General features: G+C 41.5%; 2 protein-coding genes, 1 long non-coding RNA gene and 1 pseudogene across 3 annotated transcripts; 1 reads left to right on the forward strand and 3 right to left on the reverse strand.

Annotated features, from left to right (window-relative positions):
• Nucleotides 1-639: 639 nt before the first annotated feature.
• Nucleotides 640-2022, reverse strand: LOC117756728 (zinc-binding protein A33-like). Its single transcript, XM_034577492.1, has one exon. The coding sequence runs from the start codon at nucleotides 2020-2022 to the stop codon at nucleotides 640-642; it is 1383 nt and encodes a 460-aa protein (XP_034433383.1).
• Nucleotides 2023-5133: 3111 nt separating this feature from the next.
• Nucleotides 5134-5939, forward strand: LOC117756765. The gene is made up of 2 exons (XR_004612849.1): nucleotides 5134-5563; nucleotides 5637-5939. It is a non-coding gene; the product is annotated as an uncharacterized LOC117756765 (long non-coding RNA).
• A 1483-nt stretch (nucleotides 5940-7422) lies between these two features.
• On the reverse strand, nucleotides 7423-8805 carry LOC117756725 (nuclear factor 7, brain-like). Its single transcript, XM_034577489.1, has one exon. It carries the CDS (start codon nucleotides 8803-8805, stop codon nucleotides 7423-7425), a length of 1383 nt encoding a protein of 460 aa, XP_034433380.1.
• Nucleotides 8806-16596: 7791 nt separating this feature from the next.
• Nucleotides 16597-17970, reverse strand: LOC117756747 (annotated as a pseudogene).
• Between the last annotated feature and the right edge of the window lie 581 nt (nucleotides 17971-18551).

Consider the following 18551-nt stretch of genomic DNA (forward strand, 5'->3'; position numbering starts at 1 on the left):
ATAAAGTTTGTTGAATGTGAACAATGATCAGCTGTTATTGATAAATGTGTTTTTATGTGGATCTTCATCAGTTTGCTCGACTTCATGGATCCACACAAAATCTAAATGATAGAAAACATTTTCCATGAAAGTAAAAAACAAACCAAAGATAAAGATCAGAAAATAATGAAATCTTTTTACACACGTGGAAAAGTCGACAGGAGAAATAAAAATGAGTGAGAAGTAAAAGGAGAAATAAACAAAGCTTTAGAATAACGAGTGTAACATTTAAATTCAGCAGATTTCTCTTGAAGAAATAAACATGATGAATACAATCTTTATAAGAGCCAATTTATTGATTAAGTCTCGTAAAAATAGTAACTACAACTTTGGAACTCTGATTAACAATTAAATTCAGAACTATAACCAAAATTACCATATAGATAGTTAGCTAAGTTGAAGGATATAGAGTTCTTGACAGTGTAGAGGTTGGCAAAATTCACTTATGCAACATTAATGAAAGAACATTTGTGAAAGAAAAACATTTATTTTGAGGATAATAAAGAATAAAAACACAAATTACTAAAGGTGTACTTAATATATAAAGATGTGTTTATATTTCTCTTGAAGAAATAAACATGATGAATAAAATCTTTCTCTCTAACTGCTCTGATCCAGCGTCACAGAGACATTCACAGGTAACAGCTTCAAGTGATCTCTAGTGATAAAGCATGGAAACATCTTCTGAGTGAAAGTGTGTGTGAAGGTGTGAATGTGTTTGTTAGTATCAGGATCAGAGAACGACAGTTCTCCTCTGTTCCAGTCCAGTTTCACTCTGATCCTCTGGATCTTCTGCACAGAGAGAACAGATGATGCTGATGGTGACACTGCTGAGTATTTACCTTCATAGAACCTTATTCTCCATGTTCCAGACAGTTTGTCTCCCTTCCTCTGGACAGACTGTGCTGACACACCCAGTAACCAGAGTGTACTGTCTCCAACCAGGACGTCCCAGCTGTGAGTCCCTGAGTTAAAACCCTCAGATCCCAGGACTGAGAGGTATTCATCAAACCTCTCTGGATTGTCAGGAAGCTTCTGTTTCTCTCCTCGTCTCAAACTGGTCAGATCTTCAGACAGGACGAGTACTGGATGAGCAGAGTTTGGGTCCAGAACCACAGGACTGTAGGAGACCACGTCCTTCATCTTGTTCCAGATGTTGAAGCTCAGGTTGCCCAGATGTTTGGCCTTGTCTATCAGAGCTCCTGAGGCCAGCTGTGGATCATCCAGCAGGGGGCGCTGCTGGACTCGTTCCACTGCAGCCTTGTAGTTGAGCAGGAACGAGACGTCTTCAGCTCTCAGCTCGTCCTCTGTGGTTCTGATTGTGTCTGAAAGAGCCGTTATGTCTCTGCTCAGAGACTCAATCTTCTCCTTCATCATCCGACTCTTCTGCTCCTCTTCCTCCCTCAGTGCAGCCATCCTGGCCTCCTCTTCCTCCTCCAGAAACTGATGAAGCTTTTTAAACTGCTCCTTGATCTGCGTCTCTGTGAGTCCGGCCTGGACCTTAATGTGTTCTGCTGTTTGTTCACACTTTACTTTAACACGTTCAAAACACTGTAACTTCTTCTTCAAGGGCTCCAGAGTTTCCTGAAGCTGCTTCTTGTGTTGTGGTGCAGCTTCATCGATGGGGCTGAATCTGTGGTCTCTGTGTTTTTCTGAATCTCTGCAGACGAGACACACTGGCTGCTGATGGTCCAGACAGAAGAGTCTGAGTTTCTTTGAGTGCAGACTGCAGAGAGCATGTGAAGAGCTCTGATCTCTCTCCTGTAAGAAGGTCTCACACAGGTTCTTTAACGCCAGGTTACAAGGTGATTCTGACTTTGAAGATCTTCTCTTACAAACTGGACACTCTTTTACTTCTTTGTCTTTCCACCAGCTCTTCACACAGTCTTTACAGAAGCTGTGGCTACATGACAGAAGGACAGGATCTCTGAAGACATCATGGCAGATGGGACAGCAGAGATCCTCTTCTAATCTGGAAGCCATTGAGTCTCCAGGTGAAGCTGAAAACAGACAGTCAGTCAGTCACAGCTCCACGAACTTCACTGAGGTTTACTTCCTGTCTGAGTCGAGGTGTTTGTTAAACTCACGGTCAGTGTGTGGAGCGTCGGCAGGTTGTAGTTTGACTCTTCTCTCCTGTAGCTGGACTCACTCAGGACGTCTGGTTTAGTTTGGTTTAGTTTGGTTTAGTTTGGTTTGGAAGGTGAATGTGATCGTCTGGTTTTCAGCCTGCGTCTCTTCAGGGAGGAACAGATGTTTCCTGGTTTCTCAGGTGAGTCAGGAGAGGGTGGAGCTTGAGATGCTGGATGATAAAACTTGTAAAACCTGAAACAAATATACAAGCAGCTCTGCTGCCAGTAACAACTATGCCCCCCCCCCCCCCTTATGGACTGCACTCTAACACTTTAACTCTTAACTGTGCCTGATTCATCTGCCTGTGCAATATCAACGGTTCATGTGCAATACATTCACTGTACATATTCTCACACTGCACATATCTTTACTGTCTTTACACTGTATACATTAGTTCAATTACATTCATATATTTCCATATTTCTATATTCCTCACAACTTAAGTATTACATGTTTCTTATTACCTGCTGATGTGTTTTTGACTCTTGCTGCTGTAATACTACAAATTGTCACAACTTCAGTCAGCTCATAGCATTTTCATTTTCTGTTATCTGGTTTTTCATGTACTAATTCTCATGTCGTTTCAGAATTCAGCCACTCCCCCCTGCTCTGCATCACCCCTTCCCACGGATCCCATTACCTGCCCCACCCCCAGACTCACTGCTTTCCATCAGTCATCAGTCACCCAGTATATATAAAAGGCCCATTTCCTGTTCTTTGCCAGATCGTCTAGTGCAGGGGTCTTCAACGTGTTTCAGGCCAAGGACCCCCAAACTGATAGAGATGGAGCAGGGACCCCCGACTATTTATATTGTATAAAATTGTGTTTTATATTAAACTGGGCCTAGTGCCATGTATAAACATAGCTACGCTGTTATTGTGCATTCAATACTAAGAACCAGGAATATCTTGCAAAAATGATAGCAAAAGGATTCGTGGGTGAACTAAATGTCGTAGTTTTTTAATTTGTTATTTGTTCTATTTTTTTTTTACAAAGGTATCTTCTTTTTAATAATATTGCAGCGTGCGTCCTTGTGTCTGGGATCTTAGTCAGCTGGGGACTGAATAGGCTCTCAGCCAATCACGGGGAACCTGACAGAGCCAGCGTGTAACATGCGGCCTTGTGATTGGCACAGCAGCGAGGGGCGGGTCCTCCTGTTTGTGTCCAGGAGGCGTGGAGGGACAGGTCCAGGCTCGTCTCCTGCTGTGAGTGAACCGGTGCCCAGCTTGAGAGAGCTCCTGTGTGTCGCTGAACGTGTGCATTGCTGAAAGATAACGTCTTCTGCCTCCATTTATCCGTTCGCTACAATATGTTGGATTCATGTTAATGTGTATTTAAAGACATTTAAATTAAATTGGTTGAAAAAAAAAAGATTACAAATATAAAAAAATGTCTAATCAACCAAAAATGTTGCGACCCCCATGCAGTACCTCCGCGGACCCCCTTGTTGGGACCTGGTTTTTGTGAGACAACACTTCGGTATCACATGTTCAGTCAAAAGCCTGAAGCCGCATGTTCCCCCAGGACTCAGTCTCCCAGGGACCATCAAAAACCAGAGCAAGGAACTCAATGTCCCAGAGGGCATCAACATCACACCGAGGTGTGAAAACCCCCCCAGGGACACAGGTTTCAACTCCCATTGGTCACTCTGGACCCCATGACCTGTGAGGTCACCGGGCCAATATAAGGCCTGTTCTCCCCCTCTTCTGTCTCTTCTGCCCTCTTCCTACAATCCTTCCACAGGAGGGAAGGCTGTCGAGCCTCTTCTCCAGCTCACATCTTCTCTTCCCATCCAACTCTTCGAGAGGAGCACAAAGGTGCAGCTTCCAGCTCATCTCACCAAGGAAACCTCCTCGCCCTCCAAGCTCTACCAACCCTCCTAGCAGCGATGCGATGTCCTGCAGGAAAACTTCAACCAGCAACTGAGCTACACAGCTCAACAGAATCACTAAGGCAGGAGCCACACAACCAGCCAGAAGACTTCACAGAACTTCGAACTGCACAGCAACTTCCTTTTTCCCCTTTCCGCGGACAGGTAACACAACTGGGCTTAATAATTATACTAGGCTAAGCAAGACTGTTTATTCGATTCTGTGTGATGTTTATAAGTTTGATTTGTGGTGTTGTGATATTTTGGGTACAAGTTATTGAGAAAGTAATGTTAGTCTGTTATGCTCTTCAGTCTTTCATTGCATCCAATCTAGTAACTTTGTCTAATTTGGCACACACACACAGACACACGCATATCCCTTCACCTACTTAGCTCGGACCCCCGCTACATGTCGCAAAGATTCCAATGGGGGGGGAGAAGGGTGTTATGTCTTTGGCCAGCCGCCATTTTGAAAGCACGCTGACTCACACAGACACACACACATGCATACTCACATACCTGTCTTTGTTTAGTAAGTACACCGTTAGTAATTTGTGTTTTTTATACTTTATTATATTCATAATAAATGTTTTCCTTTAACAAATGTTTTTTCATTAATGTTGCATAAGTGAAGTTTGCCAACCTCTACACTGAGAATGTTTCCTCTTCCATTCCCACACTCTGTTCTTGCTTTAGAGTTACATTAATACCACTAAGGCGTTTCCAAACTAAAACGCTCTCTGTGCTCACAGGTGTTTTGTCTCTGCATCAGTTTTAATCTCCGTCCAACACGGCTCACACGCCTGCAGAGATCATGTGACCACTCACATGCACTGGACATGCACGTCCTCCTGGACACAGGTTGTTGGAATAACATCTGTAAACAGTTGGTTCTGCAGATTGGAAGTTTATTAAAATTCAAGTGTCCATTTTCTTCTTCATGATTCAAGGACCCTGGTGTTTCCTTCACTTCTGTTTGAGTTACAATGCAGAAGATGTGTTATCCCATCACCGCAGAGAGGGGGCGCTGCAGCAGTCAACTGGCGTCTCGGAGAAGAAGAAGAAGCAGCGGAAATGAGGCAGTTGTGTTTTGAAAGAGGGAAATTTAAAACTCGACGGTGTGAAACAGAAATGAATAAAAGCATCGAGAGCCAGAGGAACATGAGCTGAACGGAGCCGAACTTAAAGTAGCTTCATGGACGTTTTCTCACTTACACGTTGTTTGAATCCGATAAAACCAGTGAAGCTAGTTTCTTGTGTTTTGAATCGAATCTCTCGGTCGCGTTCACTTCACTTAAATCTCTGTTTCCCACAAACACCAGTGTTACATCTGTAGATCTTTGTTATTTGTGAATAATCATTTATTTTCACTCTCGTTCTATAAATTCACCTCGTACACTTTTATTTGACTGTGTTTTTATTTCACATCGTCACATTTAGCTTCAGTAAAGAAAAGCTCCACAGTCTCTGGGCTACATTGAGGATGATGAATAAGAACATGACAGTATTATGTTGATTCTAATGTACTGTGTGTACTTGTGGTGTTATACATGTATTTGTATGTTTTTCTACCATCAACCTGCAGATGAAAACGAGCCTGCATCATTAAATCTGACCCATTATATGATGGACTCCACTACACTTGTTAATTAATGTGCATTTTCCTTTTTAAATGCATAAATACGAACATGCAGCAGTTTGTGTGGGTGAAGCTGCTGAAGTGAAGTTAATCCAACCGCTGCAGCGAACAGACACCAAAGATGAACTTTGTATTTCATCAATTAAAGATAACAAAGACAAAATAAACAGTAATTCTATGTTCAAAAGACGTCGTAGAGACAAAGGTGAGAGAATCAGTAACACACAGCATGGAACATGGTAGAGTTCAAATTTCTATTTTTTTTTGTATTATCATCATTGGTGAGGATAAGGAAACTACAAGAATGAAATCTTCCATCTCCACATCTCACTGTAGTTATCAATAGTTAATTCATATATATATATATAATTGTTTTTCAAAAGATTACTTACCCTCCCATGTTAACTGCAGGTCAGACATACGTTAAACCTTTAACACTAAATATATAGAAAATAATATCAGTGATACTTGTGATTGTGTTTAATTAATCACACTATAACACTGTGCCTGTTTGTAGATGAAACATGGAGAACGTCACTAATTCAGCATGTACTTTATAATTTGTTGAATTGTGTGTCGGCCATGACCTTCACTTTAACGGCCTCAAGAATGGTGGCTAGTGGGTAATGTTAGCTAACAAGGCTAAAGCTAACGTAGCTAATGCTAGCGCGGCTAATGCTACCTATCAAGCGGATGCTTAGTTTGCTCTTTAACCAAACGATGTGAGACAAGAAACATGACAATGAGGTAAAAGTGTGATTCTGTGTGAAATGTAATCACAGTTAACTGAGACTCCCCCACAGAGTCATGATGTCATCACATTGTTGGACTGAATTTACCCTGAATGTAGATCTCCAGCTCCAGACCAGAGTTTGTGACAGCAGCATTTCTACTGACCCCCCACCCCCCGGCTCGGCTCGGGACACATCAGCTCCTCGTGTGTCACAGAGGCAGCCATCACTTCCTCCAGCAGATAATCAACCTGTGATGTTGGAGAAAGACACGAGGTCACGTTGAAGCTTCCGTCGTTTCTTTTGAAACCAAACTCCGAGTTCCTCCATCTTTGTTTGCAGCTCATTCACATGTGTGTATTCCGTGCTGCTGCGTTTGGGATGCGAAACATTTCTACTGTGAATCTGCGTCTGTGTTGGAACACTTTGATGAAACATTCAGTCAGTAGATCGATGTGCAGTCACACACTGGGGACGACCCCATGAGGACGGAGCGGTCAGAAACAAGATGGCTGCAGACACTTTACTGCTGAACGTGTGTGTGTCACAGCAGCAGGAGACGGTTCAACATGAAGCAGAACATGTTTTATGATGTTGCTCACAAACAGGAGTCGATGCACCTTCAGCATTTAGGAGGAATTTAAATGTTGAAGCTGAACTAAACCTCTGTTGTTTTGTTGTTGAGGAATGAATGAAAACACTTTGACAGACACAATCATTTTGGCTTCATCACATCAAACAGACAAATGTTCATATATGTTGGATTATTTCATATGTGAACAGACTTTATGTGATTAAACATGAATCATGTCTCATGTGTGAGTTTTAATAAAGTTTGTTGAATGTGAACAATGATCAGCTGTTATTGATGAATGTGTTTTTATGTGGATCTTCATCAGTTTGCTCGACTTCATGGATCCACACAAAATCTAAATGATAGAAAACATTTTCCATGAAAATAAAAAACAAACCAAAGATAAAGATCAGAAAATAATGAATAAAATCTTTATCTCTAACTGCTCTGATCCAGCGTCACAGAGACATTCACAGGTAACAGCTTCAAGTGATCTCTAATGTTAAAGTATGGAAACATCTTCTGAGTGAAAGTGTGTGTGAAGGTGTGAATGTGTTTGTTAGTATCAGGATCAGAGAACGACAGTTCTCCTCTGTTCCAGTCCAGTTTCACTCTGATCCTCTGGATCTTCTGCACAGAGAGATCAGATGATGCTGATGAAGACCATGCTGTGTATTTACCTTCACGGAACCATATTCCCCATGATCCAGACTGTTTGTTTGTTTTCCTCTGGACAGACTCTGCTGACACACCCAGTGCCCAGTAAGTACTGTCTCCAACCAGGACGTCCCAGCTGTGAGTCCCTGAGTTAAAACCCTCAGATCCCAGGACTGAGAGGTATTTATGAAACCTCTCTGGATTGTCAGGAAGCTTCTGTCTCTCTCCTCGTCTCAAACTGGTCAGATCTTCAGACAGGACAACTACTGGATTAGCAGAGTTTGGGTCCAGAACGACAGGACTGTAGGAGACTATGTCCTTCATCTTGTTCCAGATGTTGAAGCTCAGGTTGCCCAGATGTTTGGCCTCGTCTATCAGAGCTCCTGAGGCCAGCTGTGGATCATCCAGCAGGGGGCGCTGCTGGACTCGTTCCACTGCAGCCTTGTAGTTGAGCAGGAACGAGACGTCTTCAGCTCTCAGCTCGTCCTCTGTGGTTCTGATTGTGTCTGAAAGAGCCGTTATGTCTCTGCTCAGAGCCTCAATCTTCTTCTTCATCATCCGACTCTTCTGCTCCTCTTCCTCCCTCAGTGCAGCCATCCTGGCCTCCTCTTCCTCCTCCAGAAACTGATGAAGCTTTTTAAACTGCTCCTTGATCTGCGTCTCTGTGAGTCCGGCCTGGACCTTAATGTGTTCTACTGTTTGTTCACACTCTACTTTAACACGTTCAAAACACTGTAACTTCTTCTTCAAGGGCTCCAGAGTTTCCTGAAGCTGCTTCTTCTGTTGTGGTGCAGCTTCATCGATGGGTCTGAATCTGTGCTCGGTGTGTTTTTCTGAATCTCTGCAGATGAGACACACTGGCTGCTGATGGTCCAGACAGAAGAGTGTGAGTTTCTCTGAGTGCAGACTGCAGAGAGCATGTGAAGAGCTCTGATCTCTCTCCTGTAAGAAGGTCTCACACAGGTTCTTTAACGCCAGGTTACAAGGTGGTTCTGACCTTGAAGATCTTCTCTTACAAAATGGACACTCTTTTACTTCTTTGTCTTTCCACCAGCTCTTCACACAGTCTTTACAGAAGCTGTGGCTACATGACAGAAGGACAGGATCTCTGAAGACATCATGGCAGACGGGACAGCAGAGATCCTCTTCTAATCTGGAAGCCATTGAGTCTCCAGGTGAAGCTGAAAACAGACAGTCAGTCAGTCACAGCTCCACGAACTTCACTGAGGTTTACTTCCTCTCTGAGTCGAGGTGTTTGTTAAACTCACGGTCAGTGTGTGGAGCGTCGGCAGGTTGTAGTTTGACTCTTCTCTCCTGTAGCTGGACTCACTCAGGACGTTTGGTCTGGTTTGGTTTAGTTTGGTTTGGAAGGTGAATGTGATCGTCTGGTTTTCCGCCTGCGTCTCTTCAGGGAGGAACAGATGTTTCCTGGTTTCTATTTGTGTCAGGACACGATTGTAAAAAGTAATTCAAGCCTTGGATTTGATAACTGGTCAAAAGTCATTTGGCAGCAACAAGCTCACACAGACAAGAGACTTGGTGTAAAATAGCTGCTTGAATATGTTTGTGATCTGCTGAGTGTTAAATGTTCAGAGGTCGTTCTAGTGTGAAAATTAAATATTAACAGGAAGTGCAGGGGGGGGGAGTCTGTGACATAACTGCAGAGCTGAAGTCACATTAAAGAGACAGAAGCAAAGTGCAAACAAATGGACACAAGTTCAGAAAATGAAAAGATGGTTTTATAAATTCAAATCAGCTCAAGTTTGCTCATTAATTTGTGTGTGTGCAGTAAAAAGTATGACATCATCAGATGATTGTACATTTTATTGTGATTATTATACCTTATGTGTGACAGCATTATATGGTGTGACTTTGGGCTTTCAATAAATGTGGCAGTCAGAAACATATTTAATATTAATATTAAATAATAACTTTAGTTTACATTAAAGCTACCTCGGGCACCAGCCTTCAAAGGAAGGAAAAGAGACAATGTATTGATTAAGTCTCATGAAAGTATTAACTACAAATTTGGAACTTGATGAATAATTAAATTGTTAACTTTAACCAAAATGACCACGTCAGTAGTTAGTAAAGATGAAGGATATGGAGTTCAGAGGTTGGAAAACATTTGTGTTTAAGAAAAACATTTATTATGAAAATAATAAAAGTATAAACACACAAACTAACTAAGTGAACTTACTACTCTCAGAAAAATCAACTTGGTGATGTGTTTGATTAGTTAACAAGAATTATGTTTCCATTAAATGAATTAATCGTGTTTATGTTCATTACATGATTCGTTCTTGTTTGATGTTCATGACTTAAAGACATTTCTGATGAATATAATTCATTCATGTCAACCTCATGAGAACGAGGTCCTTCAAAACAATGAATCCGATATGGTTAGCTATTGCGCATGCGCTTCGCCGACCGGATACTGAAAGAGTTCGAACAGGCGGGAGCGGAACATTTCATGGACGTTAACCGACTGACCAGCACCTGCAACGCGACTCTCACCTGTTCGTTTGGCATCCTTGATATTAAGGTGAGTTATTCAGATATATGAATTTATTTAGTTAAATAGGGCGAGTAATAAATAGTAGTTAATCGACATTTGTGAGACATATCTCAGTTGGTCCCTCGTGTTTCTCACCGTTAGCGCTAGCTTAACTTTGCTATGGCTAGGTTTCACTTAAGTGTGTGTGTCTGTGTTCAACACGAGCGAATCCGGGGGATGCCCGGATGTAGTCGAGTCACGGTAAACGGTTGTGTTTCGAGAGGTGCAGTTACTGTAAGTCATTGTCAGTGTCCAGAGAAGCTCAAGCTATAGCCCAACACTTATCGACGGACCCGTGTGACGTTGAGGGGGGGGGGGGGGGGGGGGGGGGAGAGTAGCGTGACCACAAATGACAGCAAGACGCAGTCGAGGCTCTCACACTGAGCTGACATGAACTGAGTTCACGTACATTAGGACAGTAACATATATAGGCTCTACTGTGTTTTGCTGTCATGGACGCTGTCGTTTCTTCTCCTCTGCGTTTCATCGCGGTTGGGCCTCAGCCCCCCCCACACGGAGCTCAGCGGAGGAGAGCCAGACAGCGTCGGAGAGTTGATGACAACTACACGAGTTATATGTTACTGTTAGTTACTGTAAAAGCCTTCACGAGTAAAGAGCCAATAAGAGTCATTTATTCATATAATCCGCAAAAAAGATCGACTTCAATTGATGAACAATAGACGGACTTGTGACACTACAAAACAAACAATGGCACCTAGTATGAAAAACGTAAGTACCATTCTTCACATTTCAGTCTATGTAATTATAGCTATTGTAATACTTAGCCCATATAATAGAAATATTACTTTTTAAAACGATTTCTCTTTTTACCAGAAATACATCACAAAATAAAGCAGTGTCCCCATGCTTTGAGGTCTGTACGCACCTCCTCAACAATACATGGTAAGTTAATATTTTTGTCACATTATTGTTTATCTGTTAACTAGTTGGCATGCAGCATGGTCCAGGAGTTTATCCACCCTTGTTTGTCCCCCAAGCCTGTATTTCAGAAATATGGTATATTTATTTTTATCATTTGTTAATTCATTTTATTTTTCTTTTCTTTCAGTGACGTGTATGTGGCAGTGCAAACATTGTGTTGCTCGGGAGAGTAGTAGGTACAACTTACTAAAACATTATAAACTAAATCATCATCATGGAAGAGGCCAACAGTATCTGTGCATGTATGTGAATTGTCCACATTCAAGACGTGGAGTGGACTCAACACCCATGTCTATAAAGCACATTCATCTCAGTTTACACAGACAGTTTCCAGTTCAGTAACTTCTAAATGTGAGTTATGTGAATGCAGTGACCTCTCCACAGAGAGAGGTTCTTTTGTTCGTAGTGGAACACACCTCCGAAGTAACGAGACTGTTAGTTGTGTGTTTCTTGGTTGCCCTTTCAAGACAAATATTTACAGCACATTTTATACACACAAAAAGAGAAAGCATCATCCACACACACTAAAAGATGTAAAAGCCAGTGTGGTTGCATCAGTGCACCCATTGCAAGTGTCAGATACCTCTGATAATGTGAGGGCTGGCTGTTCTGCTGACGGATCATATGGTGATGTTGAAACTGAGTCAGTGACAGAAAGTGATGATGGTGCTGTTGAAAACGTGCCCGAACTAATTGAGCGAAAAATAGCCGTAATGTTATTAAAATTGGAAAATATATTTCCTATTCCAGCAAAAGGCGTAGATGAGTAATTGGAAGAGTTGCATTTTTTTGTTAAGTTCAGCTAGTGTGCCTGTCACAAAGCGTACAGTTACAGAAATGTTCAAAAGCCATAAACCTCCATATTTGTCAGGCTGTTATTGAAAAACTTGCCAATTCTGTGTGTTTCTAACTCTGTGGCTAAACTTTTTGCCACTTCTTATAAAAGAAAGCAACAAGCTAAATGTTACGGTTGTAGATCCTATTGAATATTTATTTGTTGACCAAAAGAGGTCATTTCAGTACATCCCTTTATTACAGTGCAGGAAATACTGAGTCACAATAAATTACTGGATAGAGAAATTGAAGGACATATAACTCAAGTATGTTGGGTCTTGGACAATTTGCCTCCTGGCTCTCATTCTGCTCTCATCAATTTATTTGGCTGTTCTTTGTGAAAGTGAAGATTTGAGGACATTTGGATATGATGAAGTGTTGGATCCACTTTTGAAAGATCTGCTCATTTTGGAGCAACATGGCGTCGTCTTCATGAAGTTGAACGAGTTTATCAAAGGGACTGTGAACTGCGTAATAGCTGACAGTCTAGGGGCCCATGGGCTGGCAGGTTTTGTAGAAAGTTTTTCCTGCTGAATATATCTGTAGATTTTGCACAGCCAAGAAAGCAGAAGTCCAGTCATTGACTGCTGGTTATTTTGAGCGTAGAACACGGGAACTTCATGAAGCCCATTTGAAGAGTGCGCTCGAAACGGCAAGTGCGTGCTGTGGAGTTAAACGGGATTGCATTTTGAGTAAGAATCTCACCCATTTTCATGTCCCAGCAGGCTGCCCTCCAGATGTAGCACAGGATCTATTGGAGGGCATAATAGTGCCTCTGAGTTTTTTTATCGTGAAATATTCAACCAGTGTTTTTGTTGTTTATTGTTTAGGTTCACACAATGGCCCAGACTATAAGACTGAGGATTATCTGAGGTGAAGATGATGCCAGGAAGCTGATTCTGCCAGCAGGGATACCGGACTCCATAGAGGAATTGTGCCAGACAATAAAGACAAGTTTTGGATTGCAACAAGATTTCCGTCTTCAATATCAAGATGCTGATTTTGGAAATGACTTCATAAACCTGTCGGAAATCTCTGAAATAAATGACAAAGCAACTTTAAAGGTTGTTTACTTGTATACTTTAAACTTGCAAAGTTATACAGAAGCTGATGCAATGACACGTCAACCTCTAGCAGTCCAAAGCTCAACAAGTTCCTTTTAAATCTCCTCTGTTGACACGGACAACACAGACCCCGCTTCATCTTCAGGTTCATCAGCATCTCCAAGGCACTGGGTTTGGCCAAGTGTCTTCACGGTCCCTAGTTTTAGCTATGAGGCTGAACTGTAACTTGAAAAGGCCAAAGCTGAGTGCAGTTCTAGTGGAACTGAAACTGAAATCCCACATTCTAGAAGGACTGGCAGAAGAAATTATTAAACACAAAGCCTACCCAACTGACAATGATCTGAATGATGTAGCGGAAGCCCTTGTGAAAGAACCTCCCTGTCTGAGGGAGCAGGGGTCCTTCAATGGCTGTTACGGGTGGAAGATTAGCCTCAAGTATAAACTGGCCAACTTCCGGACCAAACTAAGAGGCCTGGGATGTTATGAGGTGACGATAAATTCACTAAAGAACAAGGCCCAAGATAAATGTCAGGCAGCGTTGAATATGAAAAAGCCCAGAAGGGCAGAAGTAAATTACTGTCCGCAGCATCCAAAAGGAGAAACCACTGACACTCTGGAAAACCAGAGAATTGCACTGATCCAGAGATTAAGAAGAGAAACAACGGCCATAGAGTGACAGAGAAAATGGAGAAGACTGATGAGTGTTTCTCATATAGAAGGCAAGAAGTTCCTCAAGGACAGCCCTTGGTTGCCGACTTCAAATGCAGATGGCCGGCTCTGTTCACTCAGAACGAGGTACATGTCATGTGGTTTTACATATGCCCCCTGACTGTGTGCACACACAAGTACAAAAAGATAATGACAAATCAAATCAAATAGTGTTGAACAGTTGTTTTTCTCCTCACTGACATTGATGTAATATAGTGATCAAACAGCTAGTAATTCATTGTTCCTCCTTCCTATGTTGTATATTGTTGTAATTTTCGAATAAGGTGAGTGACAAGTGCATTGTTGATGTTTTTCAGATTGGTAAAGAGTTCATGCTCATATCAACTGTGCCTCTGCTCTCTACATTCTTTGCTGAGCTTGACCGGCACTCTCCACGCATGATGGAGATCTTTAGATGCAAAGGTCGGGCAGCTGGAAGAAAAATGAGACATCTCATGGTGGCCATCTCCAAGGTTTGTATTAAAATGGGTAGACCTCTGCTTATAAAATACTTTGTATGCCCCTGTATTTATTGTCATACTTCACAGAACATAGACACTGGGGCCAACACTTCCATGGGGCAAACTGTGATGGGAGTGTGCGTCATACAGAAGGTGGGTGCGGAGCCTGAAGATGAGCCAGAGGACATTGGTGTCCTGATTGAGGACGTGGAGGTCCTCAGTGGTTTGGGTAACATTGCGATTGCCTGTGCTCTGCTCTTTGCACTGATATACTGTCTGAACCTGAGCTACCCACCAGAGCTCAAATGCACTTTTGAAGTCCTGCAGAAGATTCTCCTGAACCTGGATGGGCAGAGGTTGTCGTCCAAGGCCCAGTTCCTGAAAAACAAGCTTCTGCAGTGAATAAGCTTGAAGAAGACCGATAGAAACCTGGTATTTGTACATATCTCTGATTTCTTTTTTTAGTTTTTCGTTTTGAAATTTCAAAATTTGAAGTAAGCAATGGACTGAGACTGTTGTTGAAGATTGTTGTCTCAGGTTGAAAAGTCTCCTACGTTTGTGTGTGGGTGGAGCAGACACACAGCATTGTTTTTGAACACACATCTACACTGATTTTACTACATGGACAATTGTGTCTTTTCTGTGAGTGGAGCAGTCATACTCGCACACGAACACACAATGAATGCCTTCTCTTAAATGTTAAATAGAATAAATACACCTTTAATGTTTATAGACTCCTTTAAAATTGAGTATTTGTATTTACAAAGATTTTTTGTAAAGACTTTCTTTTACAGTAGCTTTTACACTACTGATTTATTTTAATGTTTTTGGGCAGTACACGACACGTGTTGTAATAATTCAGTGTTTAAAATGGTGTTAATATGCATATTGTTGTCGTCATGCACGTTTTTTTTTTATTATGGGCCAAGAATATTTTGTAGATTCCAATGTCTATTTTATTGCATTTTTATAAGTGGGTTCAAAAAGTTGAATTGTTGCACTTAGAGTTTTAAAACTTGAAATGACAGAAGTCAGGCACAAATCCTGAAATATATTTTGTTTAGGCTGTTTTGTTAATGAGTCTCGACTATTTTGTTGGCAAAATATTCTACATGCTTTTGTTCCAAAGGTTGGAAAAGATTCTAATCCTCTTGCTGCAGTTAGGACTGTTGTTTTTTACATTCTAAGGTGGAACGCAGGTAATTTGAGGATGTGGGTCGGTTTCTAATATGAAAACCAAGGGAAGTTTAGCATGAGATGGTTAAAGGGGGAAAGCTGAGAACAGGATCTGGGCAGTTGTAAAAGCCACATGTTGAATAAAATGTCAAATGGTTTTGCATGTTGTCCTTTTTATATATGTTAGTGAATATTTGGTAATTTAATTAAAATGAATGCTTACACTCGCAATGAAAACAAAACTAATTAAACACAAAACCTACATTAGTTCATTCAACAAGACTGAATTGTGTTGCACTAAAGTGTTTGACCAATTCAAACTAAATTTAAATGAATTAGACTAAGTAGCTACAAACATTTAGTTTCAATTAAAAGCACATTAGTTGAATGAACATATTCAAATGACATTCCACCCACAAATCTGTGGTGTTCACGTAACACAATCAAGATAGACTGATGTAACTTGATTTGTTTAGATGAAATATAGGTGGCAAGATAAAATTACGTTCATCCAATGAACAACTATTGTTCACAACTATGAGCTCCCAACATTTAAACAAGTAATAATTCATGAATAAACGTGTATATATAACTCAATTTAAAAACCTGAAACTTTCTGAGTGTTAAATCCTACTTAATGACAGATAATGTTATATTTACATTTCAACTTAAAAAAGGTCAGAACTCTGTTTCTGTTTCATAGTTTTTATTATTTTGATCACAATATTAAAATCACATCACTAGGCTGCTGTTGAATAAACACTTTTACAGACAGAATCATTTTGGCTTCATCACATCAAACAGACAAATGTTCATATATGTTGGATTATTTCATATGTGAACAGACTTTATGTGATTAAACATGAATCATGTCTCATGAGTGAGTTTTAATAAAGTTTGTTGAATGTGAACAATGATCAGCTGTTATTGATAAATGTGTTTTTATGTGGATCTTCATCAGTTTGCTCGACTTCATGGATCCACACAAAATCTAAATGATAGAAAACATTTTCCATGAAAATAAAAAACAAACCAAAGATAAAGATCAGAAAATAATGAAATCTTTTTACACACGTGGAAAAGTCGACAGGAGAAATAAAAATGAGTGAGAAGTAAAAGGAGAAATAAACAAAGCTTTAGAATAACGAGTGTAACATTTAAATTCAGCAGATTTCTCTTGAAGAAATAAACATGATGAATAAAATCTTTCTCTCTAACTGCTCTGATCCAGCGTCACAGAGACATTCACAGGTAACAGCTTCAAGTGATCTATAATGCTAAGGATGGAAACATCTTCTGAGTGAAAGTGTGTGTGAAGGTGTGAATGTGTTTGTTAGTATCAGGATCAGAGAACGACAGTTCTCCTCTGTTCCAGTCCAGTTTCACTCTGATCCTCTGGATCTTCTGCACAGAGAGAACAGATCCTGCTGATGAAGACACTGCTTTGTATTTACCTGCATAGAACCCTATTCCCCATAATCCAGACAGTTTGTCTCCCTTCCTCTGGACAGACTCTGCTCTTACACCCAGTAACCAGTTTGTACTGTCTCCAACCAGGACGTCCCAGCTGTGAGTCCCTGAGTTTAAAACCCTCAGATCCCAGGACTGAGGAGTAATAATCAAACCTTTCTGGATTGTCAGGAAGCTTCTGTTTCTCTCCTCCTCTCAAACTGGTCAGATCTTCAGACAGGACGAGCCATGGATGAGCAGAGTTTGGGTCCAGAACCACAGGACTGTAGGAGACCACGTCCTTCATCTTGTTCCAGATGTTGAAGCTCAGGTTGCCCAGATGTTTGGCCTCGTCTATCAGAGCTCCTGAGGCCAGCTGTGGATCATCCAGCAGGGGGCGCTGCTGGACTCGTTCCACTGCAGCCTTGTAGTTGAGCAGGAACGAGACGTCTTCAGCTCTCAGCTCGTCCTCTGTGGTTCTGATTGTGTCTGAAAGAGCCGTTATGTCTCTGCTCAGAGACTCAATCTTCTCCTTCATCATCCGACTCTTCTGCTCCTCTTCCTCCCTCAGTGCAGCCATCCTGGCCTCCTCTTCCTCCTCCAGAAACTGATGAAGCTTTTTAAACTGCTCCTTGATCTGCGTCTCTGTGAGTCCGGCCTGGACCTTAATGTGTTCTGCTGTTTGTTCAAACTTTACTTTAACACGTTCAAAACACTGTAACTTCTTCTTCAAGGGCTCCAGAGTTTCCTGAAGCTGCTTCTTGTGTTGTGGTGCAGCTTCATCGATGGGTCTGAATCTGTGGTCGGTGTGTTTTTCTGAATCTCTGCAGACGAGACACACTGGCTGCTGATGGTCCAGACAGAAGAGTCTGAGTTTCTCTGAGTGCTGACTGCAGAGAGCATGTGAAGAGCTCTGATCTCTCTCCTGTAAGAAGGTCTCACACAGGTTCTTTAACACCAGGTTACACGGTGGTTCATCCTTTGAATGTCTTCTCTTACAAACTGGACACTCTTTTACTTCTTTGTCTTTCCACCAGCTCTTCACACAGTCTCTACAGAAGCTGTGGCTACATGGCAGAAGGACAGGATCTCTGAAGACATCACGGCAGATGGGACAGCAGAGATCCTCTTCTGATCTGGAAGCATTGAGTCTCCAGGTGAAGCTGAAAACAGACAGTCAGTCAGTCACAGCTCCACGAACTTCACTGAGGTTTACTTCCTGTCTGAGTCGAGTGTTAGTTAAACTCACGGTCAGTGTGTGGAGCGTCGGCAGGTTGTAGTTTGACTCTTCTCTCCTGTAGCTGGACTCACTCAGGACGTTTGGTTTAGTTTGGTTCAGTTTGGTTTGGAAGGTGAATGTGATCGTCTGGTTTTCCGCCTGCGTCTCTTCAGGGAGGAACAGATGCTTCCTGGTTTCTCAGGTGAGTCAGGAGAGGGTGGAGCTTGAGATGCTGGATGATAAAACCTGTAAAACCTGAAACAAATGTACAAGCAGCTCTGCTGCCAGTACAAACTATGCACCCCCCCTTATGGACTGCACTCTAACACTTTAACTCTTAACTGTGCCAGATTCATCTGCCTGTGCAATATCAACGGTTCATGTGCAATACATTCACTGTACATATTCTCACACTGCACATATCTTTACTGTCTTTACACTGTATACATTAGTTTAATTACATTCATATATTTCTATATTTTTAATTCCTCACACTTAAG

Source organism: Hippoglossus hippoglossus, chromosome 22 (assembly GCF_009819705.1).
Source record: "Hippoglossus hippoglossus isolate fHipHip1 chromosome 22, fHipHip1.pri, whole genome shotgun sequence".
Taxonomy (NCBI): Eukaryota; Metazoa; Chordata; class Actinopteri; order Pleuronectiformes; family Pleuronectidae; genus Hippoglossus; species Hippoglossus hippoglossus.